The following is a 12065-nucleotide window of genomic DNA, read 5'->3' on the forward strand; positions in this document are numbered from 1 at the left end:
AGTGTGGGTAATATATTGAGTTTGAGTCAATGCACCATAGTGATAATATAATGATGATTAAGTCTTTGATGAAATTCATTTAATTTTTCTCATTGGATTTGTTTCATTCCTTCAAAATAATTTGATAAAAACATTTAATAAGTTTGAAATCCGGCCAATCTCTCAATTTTAACATATAAATAAGGTATAACTGAATTATATCTCTAAAAGAATACAAATGATGAAATGTATTAATAAGGGCGTGGAGTGACATAATTAAAATAGTCATCATTTTGGTAATTATGAAAGGAATACATTATTCGTTCTCAAAATAATCCTTTAAAATGTGAATGTAATTCTTATCATCATAGTGGTATAAAATGTCATTAGACCCGTGGTCGTTATGCGATCGAATAAAATAAAAATCCTCAAGCAAAATAAAGGAAGATAAATTGGTTTGACCTTTAAAAGTGATGTTGTGGTAAGTCATACAAAAGTTAAAATAAATTAAAGACATGACAATGTTCTTATAATGCAAACTTATGAAGTACATATAAATGAGTAGACCATTTTTGAAAAAACGTGGTGTGTGATAAGAATTGTGAATGCTCGATTGTTCTGAAAGAGAATGAGTCAAGATGTAATAAAATCATTATGGGTTAGATATACGTGACCACTCACCTATAGGCTCTAGGGAGGTTTCAGAAAAATGATATATACTGCAACTTGCCTTTAGAAAAGGTTTGAAAAAATAAAGATCAGTTGGCATGACCGGTTGACCATTCCAGTCTAATATTATGCAAAAGTAAATGAGAATTCACGTGGTTTATATGATAAAAAATAAAATATTCTTCAAGAATTATCTTGTATTGTGTATTCTCATAATAATATCATTATTGTTTCTGCAAAGGTTGGGATTCTATTCCCTTAAAATATTTGGAATATATCAAAAACGTGAATATGAGCTCATTCACCTTCTATCTGTACCGTCTGCAATTTTATATTAAGTTGAACATATAAAATGATCACATGTGTTTTGTTTTAAACTTACAAACTAGTTTTTGTAAGGTTGTTTGCTCAAATTTCTACATTAAGAGCACAATTTTAAAATATGAAACTATACTTATAATCTTTGTTGGTTTACACGATATTCTGTCTCCGATTCTATCAAAACCATGGGTATTTGAGAAAAATTCCAAAAAAACATTTGGTATTAGATAAATTTATTTACATTATAGCAACACATATATGCATCAAGCAAAAAAGGTTTCCCCATCATAATTATTGCAGGGTAACAAACCAAATAATTTTCATTTAAAGTGTGAATGTGCGGTTATCATTTTTATTACTCGAATACTCACAAAGATGAATTTCCAAATAAGTATGAGATGAATGTTAGATTTCCTATCATTTGGGGGAGAGATGATTGACAACTAAAAATTATTTATGAGGTTAATTATGAATTATCTAGATCATCGTTAAAAGAAAATTTGAACTTAAAGTTCAACGGATAAGTTTTTTTGCATAATGTTGTAAATCTATTGTCAGTTGAATTTATTGACCCAAAGTTATAATTCAGTTGCAAATGCGCTAATTATAAGTCCTTAAAAGACAAATTCTATATTATCCTTGAAGTGTGATAGACCAATAGATTCTAAATGAATACAACCTCTTGAAGAAAGAGAGGAGCAAATGATCAAGATGATCATGATATTGAGGTAAGTACTTTAAAAGGAGCACGTTGATATAACACTTTATAAAAAAAATTTGCAAATGTTCAGGTACCTAAAATTATGATATATGAATATATCTCGATAATTTATGTCCTATTGGAATCGATTCAAAAGGTCGTCGATGGTATCTTTGATATAAAGTAGCACTTGATGTTACATATGATGAAAAGGATCTTGAATTCAAATTTGTCATATAGTGTGGATAGATACATTATTTACCAAATAAAATGTGCAATTAAAGTGTATTATATTTCATTTTAAAAAGTTATATTTTGGACTTATAGTCCATGGATCATGATATAATTTTAGTGGGGTACGATGAATGATTGTGCAAAATTATAACCGTAAGATATAAAGTATGGTATGTGAATCGGGGCATAAAATATTTTATGTAAATGTCCTGATATGATTAAATTAAGTCATTACTCTCTTGCGACGGATCAAATGATTCTTGTTTAATTTTTTATGTTTAGCTCAATTGAAAGGAGGATACATCAAGTAAGATTGGACAACACATATTTCACAAAAGTATAATTTCACACATGATCTTCAACAAAATGATGAGATAGAAGTTTACCAAATTCATTCAAGTGATAATCATGCTCATTTATTCACTATGACATTGCCAATATAAACGTTTGAGAAGCAGAGATACAAGATTGAAATGCACAGTCTCCGAGATATCAAATGAAGTTTTCATTAAAGGGAGTGAAATACATGTTGTACTTTTTTTCTTACCTATGGCTTTGTCATAAGTTTGATTTTCCTAGTAAGGTTTTTTACGAGGCAACATTCAAAGCAAATTATGATATGTGTGTACTCTTTTAACTTCACTTGACTTTTTCCCACTGGGTTTTTTCTAGTAAGGTTTTAACGAGGCACAATATCTATGGACATCCAACAGGGAGTGCTATAAATTTATTTAATGAATGGATTTTCCATTGAGTTAATACATGAATAAATATTCATATTCCCTTGGTTCTATTAGCCAGTTTTGTAGGAATTTATTCTATTTATTATGATAATATAGTGACTTTTGGAGTGATTTCTCAAGCTATAAATAGGATTGTCCTTTCACCATTATAAAAAGAGATGAGAGAAGAAGACAATTGAATAAGATAATCTCTACGCTCTACTCCCCATATATCTTTGTGAAATAAAACTTTATGTCTTAAAATTTTAATGAAAAAATTAATTAAATAGTTTGTTGTTGTTATTGTTGTTGTTATTGTCGTTGTCGTTGTTGTTGTTGTGTTGTCGTTGTCGTGTTGTCATTGTCGTTGTGATTTTCATTGTGGTTGTCTTTGTCATTTTCGTTGTCGTCGTCATTTTTGTTGTCTTCATTGTCGTCGTTGACGTCATCGTCATTGTTTTCATGTTCATTGTTGTTGTCGACGTTCTTATTGTCATCGCCATCATTATCATCATCGTTGTTGTGATCGTTGTCATTGTCATTGTCACTGTCATTATCATTGTTGTCGTCTTCATCGTCGTTGTCGACATGGTTGTCCTTGTTGTAGTTGTCGTCGTCGTTGTGATTGTTGTCATCATCATCATTATTGTTATCATTGTTATCGTCGTTGTTGTTGTTGTCGCCATCATTGTCATTGTCGTTGTTGTCTTCGTTGTTGTCCTCGTCTTCGTCTTCGACATCATTGTTTTCATAGTCATTGTCCTCGTCATTCTCATTGTCGTCGTCATCATCATCGTCATCGTCGTCGACGTCATAGTCATCATCATTGTTCTCGTTGTTGTTGTTGAAGTTTTCCTTGTCATTATTGTAGTCTTTATCGTCCTCATCATCATCATCATCATTGTCTTCATCGTCCTTCTTGTCATCATCGTCCTCCTTATCATCCTTCTCATCGTCGTCGTCTTCTCCGTAGTCGTCGTCGTTGTCGTCATCGTTGTCATTGTTGTTGTTGTTGTTATATTTTTAATTCTAATAAAATTATGTATGTAATTGTCATTCTGTACTCAATTTATGATTATATTTATTATTATAAATTTTATACGATTTTATCTGTCATGACTGGGGTCTCCCTATCCAAAACTGTCGTCGTTGACCTCTGAGAGATCGCAAACAAGCCTATTTACGTCGTCATTACATTCAATAGGTTAATTTTAGCTACAAATATGAAACATCTTGTTTTGTTTGAAGTGTATATAGAATTCATAGTTACAACATGCATATGCGTATAAAGAAGTCCATTGCTCATGTGTATCAACCATCTAATAAAGGATCATTCCATTTTAAAATAAAAGTCTTATAGAAAAAGTAACAATTGCCAAGTGAGTTGGACTTGCCAAATAAGATTAGGGAAGTCATACTATGAGTGTAACATCCATCATCAATCTTTTCATATTGCACACAACATATATCATATTTCATATAGAACATACATATATTACATATCATTCGTTCATATGTCATAAGACCTTAGAATTACAGAGTTAACATTACGACTTCCCAAAATGAGTGCTAAAAATTTGGGACCTCAACTAGGGAGCCTCCTTTAGCAAACACAGAGTCTTCTCAATTCATTTATACACACTTCATTTTGATTCGTTCGTATCCCAGTTTGAACACTAGCTATACCTATGATGTTGTTTAAGAATCTCATCGTGTTCACTGTGTAATTACCAAAATTGATATAGTGTCACTACTTCAGTCTAGTTCACCTCTTGATTATCCTATCCTAACATCTTTGATATCATTCATTTCATTATCTTTCATACATTGAGAAACATCAACTTTAACCTACATAGATCAAGTGAGCATCATAAAATCCGATGTCTTCACCACATTGAAAAGAGGTGGGGTCACTGGCCAAGGTGAAACCAAAACATCCCTAGCTCACTTAGATGGAAAACCACTAGCTAGTTCCCTAGGCTAGCAGCATAGTTTAAAGGCTAGGAGATTTAGGGAGATTCATACCCACCTTGGTTGAAAGTTTCATCTTATGAGAATTATGTGAATCTACGCCCTTCTCGAAAGAAGGCATCACTACTCATGTCTAGCCTATTGATGCTTCTTTTAAAGTTCCTATTTATATTCAACTCATACATCATTCAAGCTTAATTCTAGGATGAGGTAGTCATAGCTCATTAGATTATTTCTCATCTCTTGTTTACATATTATGTATTAATTGTCCTTACACTTACATATAGAGTGTGATTGAGACTTGTCTCTTAATATTCATCACTCTCTTAGGTGAGTACTTTTGGTGACCTTTTATTGGCATAGGTACAACTTATCTCACTTGCACTATCCTCATATTGTGGTGTCACCCTTTCTTAATATCTTTCCATTTCATCTTTACTCACCTTTCATTATTTGTTCATCGTATAACATACATACTCTTTTGGAATTTACATTGAGGGACATTGATTCTAGGCGTAGATACAACTTTCCTCACTTGTTCTAGCCTATCATCATGTAGCCACTCTTTCTTTGCTTATTAATTATTTATCATAAATATACTCTCTTAGAAATTTAATTTAGTGACATTTATTTTTAGGCGTAGACGCAACTTGTCTCACTTGCACTAGTCTATAGTCATGTTGTCACTATTTTTATTAGCATCATAGTATAAAATAATTACTCACTTTATTACATGAATTTTTATTTTGTCATATGCCAATGCACTTGGCCTTTTAGTGTGTTTCACATTCTTACTTAACCTTATGATGGCCACATCATTACATCACATACATCTTAGGTTCACTCATTTTTAAATGTACGTTGAACTTATAAATCCATACGTAATATCCATGATCCTTCGTTCATAATTCGCCTAAGTGATTCATACTTATTCAAGATTGTATGGTACATGACTTATGCATTTTGTAGGTATACCAAGGTCTCGATTTTGATTCCTATAGGCATCTTTCATTATGTATTTATTCACGTAAGACTTATGCATCATGACGGAATGGGGCATAGGAACCCGATTTAAAATCCTTTTATACAACATAATCTTGTATTAAATTTTGATTTATAATTTCAGCTTGGGGACCCTAGTTTTAATCCCATCGCCTACATTTTTTTTCTTAGTTTTTTCTCCTTGACTTTTATGTTTTAGGCCGAGCATATGTGGGATTTATCTCCCACAAACTCATTTTATTTTCCCGTTGTTTATCTCATAATTTTCTCACCTGTGAGAGTGGTTGTGGGTTCGACCCCCACATACCTAATTTTATTTTATTTTTTAATTTTTCTCCTCTCTCCCTCACCTATCCGAGATGTTGTGGGGTCAATCCCCACACCATTCATTTTATTTTTCTTTCATTTTTCTCCTAACTCTTCACTTGAGCCTTACCCCATCTCGAATCCCCCTTAGCTCATTTTTCTTATTGAATATTTTTATATCTTGCATATGGGGAGGTCTTGGGTGCAATCTCCTATGACCTCATACATTTTAATTTTTTTAAAAAACTCAAAATTTTTCCAGTATTCTTGGCCGGACCAAATTTTCAGCAAATCTGGAAATTTGATCGGACTTTCTGGTCCATTTACTCAACATTTTGTACGTTATTTTTTTTGAAAATTCGTTGGACATTTCATACGTTTATTTTTTGCATTTTCTTGGTTACATTTGATCAAGATTTTCACTCAATCAAACAACAATACACCACTTATGAACATCACAGTTTACTTCTAGTAATTGCATACAAAACATAAGAATTCAACATGCATATTGCACACTTCAACTCATGAACAAAGCCACGGCATACACAATGCACACACACACATTTAACACATAGTTTCGGAAAGCATGCTTATTACTTCCATAAAACCGAAAATAATAATCACGAAAATACATCACTTCTCTAAATTCTACCAGCAAAACAAACCAAACCTACAACTTCGATGTGATCTATGACATGGACATGCATAGCGGAATATTCCTAGTTTTCGGTTTAAAATTATACTTAGACTAAGGGGTCTCTTGGGAAAGGACCAAGTAGAAGAAAACCCATAGCTTTTCTCGTCATTTGAAACCTTTCAAATTTGATCTCAACTGCTGCAAACTCTCATAAAAAACAAATGCTTCTCCAACAAAACTCACGCGCAAAGTGTTTGAAAAATGCTTTTTCTTTTTGGTTTTACTTAGTTTTTCTTTTTTGAGTTTTTGTGTGCAAGGTCTTCAAGTGATGAAATTTGATGTTTTTGTTCGTTTCATTTATGAATAACGCGAGAAGAGAGTGGAGAAAGCTTTAGAATAAAAGTTGAGAGAGAAGAGAATAAGTGTAGGAGTTTTAGTCAAAGACTTAGTCAAACTAGGACATCTAGGTACGCTTAGGCATTTCATAGAATAGTGTTTTTCAGGTTGTTACATTATGCCCCCCCCCCTCTTAAGAACATTTGTCCCCGAAAGACGCTACTCTTTACTAGCAACAAGTAAGTCATCTATAGCACATATGCATACATAGGCAATTCAATTCTCTTCATTGGTGAATATCCGATTCACATATTAACATGATGGTGTACATATTTGAAACCAAGTAGCAGCTTCACATTAATAGACTAAGGAACTTTTTCCAAAAAAAGTCTCGTCCGAGCATACAACAGCAGTAAACATGTAAGTCACACAAATCAGGAAACAACATGATGACTCAAACATATTAACCTCATACTAGTGCATTAAAACCATATATAGGCAAACACATGAAAGACTAATTAAGGCTACGCACCAAACACATCACCAGAAGAGCCTTCCCATGCACCCTAGACATTGAGTGGGAAGAATCGATGCCTCCCTGGAGCCTCTTCACTTTTACTATTACGCTGAACTTTCTCCTTCCCTTTTCTTGACCTCTCTTATTCAGACAATCCATCATCATGTGACTCGATTTGCCACAACAGTAACAAGCATTAGAGCCCATCATAAAATCTCCTCCATCAAGTTTGCCACACTTCCTACACGGTGGCCTCTCCTGAGGTGTATCTACATTATTGTTTCTCTTATCTCTGAGCTCTCATCTTTCTAAAACACTAGAGTTAATGATAGATACGATCTTAACACCAAGAAATCAAAATCTTATTAGGCACGATAAGACTAGAAGTAGGGAAAATTTCGTAAGCATTATGAAGTCTCTAATTCATAATAGTGGTGCACTTCAGTACCATAGCTTAGAAACTACTTAACGTAATTGATATGAGCCTTATGTCTTAGATATTTAACCTGGATCTTATACCAAGTTTGTGTCATCTATTTGGTCTATACCCAAGCCGAAACCGGCGTCGTTGACCTCTCAGAGGTCGCAGAAAAGCCTACTTACGTCGTCATTACATTTTTTTAAGTTAATTTTAGCAGAAAATTTGAAACATTATGCTTTGTTTTAACCGTACATAGACTTCATAGTTGTAACATGTATATGTGTATAAAGAAATTCATTACTCGTGTGTATCAACTATCTAATTAAGAATCATTCAATATTGAAATAATAGTCTTATAGCATAAGTAATAATTGCCAAAATGGCACCATTACATAAGTTCGAACAAAATAGGAAATAAATAGTAGTGGAACATGCTCCACTAGCCTAAACCTATTACTTATCTAGAAAAAATAACGGAAGGCATCCTTTAATGCATGAGGACCTACAAAGTCCAGATGGAAAGCTCTGTTGTCCGAACAGCTGCAATAAATGTCTTCAACACCCTCCTGAACTTGCACCTAAAATAGTATAATGTATGGGATTAGTATACACTTCTACTGAGTATAGGTGTATGAAATTACCCACCAAGGACATGCATGATTGAGAAGAGCTCCCTCCTAACGATATAAATTATGTTAAGCCAAGTCAGCTACACTTGCCAAATAAGATTAGGAAAGTCATGCTATGAGAGTAACATCCATCATAATTCTTTTCATATTGAATACAAAACATAAAATATTTCATATAGTACATATATATATTACATATAATTTGTTCATATGCCATGAGAGATTGGAATCACGGACATAACATTATGACTTTCCAAAATGAGGGCTCAACATATGGGACCTCAACTAGAGAGTATTCTTCAGAAAACACAAAGTTTGATTCATTCATTCATATGTACTTTATTTTCATTCATTCGTAGAACAGTGTTAACACAACCTATACCTTGGATGTTGTTTAATACTCTCATCGGATTCACTGTGCAATGACCAAGAATGACCTAGTGTTACTTGAGTCTAGTTCACCTCTTTCTTATCCAAACCTAACACCTTCAGCACCATTAATTTAGTTATCTTTCATACTTTTAGGAAATTCAACTTTAACCGACATAGATCATGAGAGCATCATGAAAATCGGTGTCTTCCCCACACCAAAAAGAGGTGGAATCATTGGCCAAGGTGAAACTAAAACATCCCTAGCTTTCTTAGGTGGAAAACCACTAGCTAGTTCCTTATGTTTGCAGCATAGGTGAAAGACCAGGAGATTTGGGGAGACCCATACCGACCATAGTGGACAGTCTCATCTCATTAGAATTACGTGAACCTCCGCCCTTACTGAAAGAAGGCCTCATCATTCATAGCTAGCATATCTGTGCTCCATTTAATATTTCAATTTACATTCAACTCATAAATCATCGAAGCTTGCTTCTAGCATAAGGTAGTCATTACTCATAAGATGACTTATCATCTCTTCTTTACGTATTAAATGTGAATTTTCCTTACACTTACATATAGCGTGTGACTGACACTTGTCTCTTAATATTCAACACTCTCTTACATGAGTACTCTTGGTGACCTTATATTGGCATAGGTACAACTTGTCTCACTTGAACTAGACTTATATTCTGTTGTCAGCTTGTTTTTTCTGAACATCTCTTCATTTAGTCGTTACTCACCTTTCGTTATTTGTTCATCGTATAACATACATATGCTCTCTTGGAATTTACATTGAGGGACATTGATTTTGGGCATAGATACAACTTGTCTCACTTGTACTAGCCTATCATCATATAGCCACTCAGTCTTTGCTTATTTATCCTTTAGCATAAATATACTCTCTTACATATTTCATTTAGCGAAATATGCTTTTAGGCGTAGATGCAGCTTGTCTCACTTGCACTAGCCCATAGTCATGTTGTCACTCTTTTCATTACCATTATAGTATAACATAATTACTCACATTATAATACAAATATTCATGTCGTCATATGACAATGCACTTGGTGTTTTAATGTTTTTAACATTCCTACTTAACCCTCCAAGGGTTATATAATTTCATCGCATACATCTTAGGTTCACTTATTTTTAAACATACGCTGCACTTATGAATCCATACATACAATCCATGAGGCTACGTTCATAATTTGTCAAAGTGATTCATACTTACCCAAGATCATATAGTACAAAACTTATGCATCTGGTTGTTATGACAATGTCTTAGCTTTGAATCCTACAGGCAGCTTTCATTAAGTATTTATTCATGTATAGCTTATGCATCAATACAAAATTTTGAAAGGTAATCCGATATCAAATATCTTGAGCAACACGTAGAGTTATATTAAATTTTTATTTAAAATTTCAGCTTGCGGACCCATGTTCTAATCAAAACACCTACATTTCTTTTCTTACTTTTCTCTCTTTGGCTTTTCTTTTTTAGGCCGAGAGAATGTCAGATCGATCCCCCAAAACTTTATTGCATTTTCCTTTAGTTTTTCTCCTAATTTCCTCACCTTTCCGAGAGGTTGTGGGTTCGATACCCACATACCTAATTTTATTTTATTTTTTGCATTTTTCTTCTTTCTCCTTCACCAATCCGAGAGGTTGTGGGTTCGATCCCCACCCCACTCATTTTATTTTTCTTTCATTTCTCTCTTAATTCTTCACTTGAGCATTACCCCATTTCGAATTCCCATTACCTCATTTTTATTATTGAATTTTTTTATAGCTTGCATATGGTTAGGTCTTGAGTTCAATCCCTAATGACCTCATACATTTTAAATTTTTATTAAAACTCAAAATTTTTCCAGTTACTTGGCCGAACCAAATTTCCAGCAAACCTGGAAATTTGATCACACTTTCAACATTTTATACATTAGATTTTTGGATATTTCCTACATTTATTTTGTGCATTTTCATGGTTACATTTGATCAAGATTCACTCAATTCAGCAACATTACACCACTTATGAACATCATGATTTACTTCCAGTAATTGCATACAAAACACAAGAATTAAATATGCATATTACACACTTCAACCCATGACCAAAGCCATGGCGTAAACAATGCACACACACACGTTTAACACATAGTCTCGGAGATCATGCTTATTACATTCATAAATCCGAGCATACATAATTTAACATAATCATCATGAAAACACATCACATCTCTATATTCTAACAGTAAAACATACCCAAAGTACAAATTCGATGGGATCTAGTGACAGGGACGTGCAAAGGGTAACATTCCTAGTTTTAGGATTAAAATTTGACTGAAACATAGGGGTCTCTTGGGAAAAGACTAAGAGGAAAAAAACCCATACCTTTTATGGTGATTTAAAAAATTTCAAATCTGATCTCAAGTGCTGCAAACTTCCACAAAACACAACTGCTTCTCCAACTAAACACACACGCAAACCATTTGAAAGATGCTTTCTCTTTTAGTTTTTAGTTAATTTTTCTTTTAAGTTTTTGTGTGCAAGTTCATCAAGTGATGAAATTTGAATTTTTTTCTTTTTGTTGATAAATAACGTGAGAAGAAAGTGGAGAAAGTCTTGATAATGAGCGTGGAGAGAGATGAGAGTAAATGTAGGTGTTTGAGTTGAAGACTTAGTCAAACTAGGACTCCTTGTTACTTATTAATTATAGTTATCATTTTTTTAAGGTTTAGGTGAAATTACTCATAATGCACTTACTTACATTAGATAATTAATAATAAATTATTCAATTGAACAATGCTTCAACCAATGATTGAACCCGGGTGAAGCTTAACTTGCCAAAAAAGTCAAATTCAGCCAAACCTACCAAAATTGACCACTTTATTATATTAATTAATTATTTAGATAAAAACTTAGGATAATTACAATACGACATGTATCCTTGAAAAAACCATTTTACCCCTAAACCCTCCAAACCTAAGATTATCCCTTTCATGTCCGGTAAAAACTCATCTGGATGAATCTCTTCAATTCGGGTTCCATACATGGTTGGTTCCAACCTTTCATAGCTCAACTAACTCAATAAGTTGGTTGTTTTGTCTAGTGCAAAGGTTCTGAGGTCGGGTTCCATTTTGAACAAGTCGTGTGAACCCGGTCTTATTTAGGCATACTTGGTACATTTACGCATTTTTTAGCATAATCATTTTCAGGTTCTTACTTTATCAATACCATCTTAATATTTTAATA

At 33.3% G+C, this 12065-nt stretch overlaps 1 protein-coding gene and 1 long non-coding RNA gene across 2 annotated transcripts; both read right to left on the reverse strand.

Annotated features, from left to right (window-relative positions):
• Window positions 1–2937: 2937 nt before the first annotated feature.
• Window positions 2938–5046, reverse strand: LOC138341828 (uncharacterized). The gene is made up of 2 exons (XM_069293736.1): window positions 5040–5046; window positions 2938–3587 (listed from the first exon to the last, which is right to left on the reverse strand). Exons 1-2 carry the CDS (start codon window positions 5044–5046, stop codon window positions 2938–2940), a joined length of 657 nt encoding a protein of 218 aa, XP_069149837.1.
• A 3108-nt stretch (window positions 5047–8154) lies between these two features.
• On the reverse strand, window positions 8155–11403 carry LOC112940720 (uncharacterized). The gene is made up of 2 exons (XR_003244998.2): window positions 11205–11403; window positions 8155–8393 (listed from the first exon to the last, which is right to left on the reverse strand). It is a non-coding gene; the product is annotated as an uncharacterized lncRNA (long non-coding RNA).
• Between the last annotated feature and the right edge of the window lie 662 nt (window positions 11404–12065).

The sequence above is a fragment of the Solanum lycopersicum genome, chromosome 1 (assembly GCF_036512215.1).
Source record: "Solanum lycopersicum chromosome 1, SLM_r2.1".
Lineage (NCBI taxonomy): Eukaryota > Viridiplantae > Streptophyta > Magnoliopsida > Solanales > Solanaceae > Solanum > Solanum lycopersicum.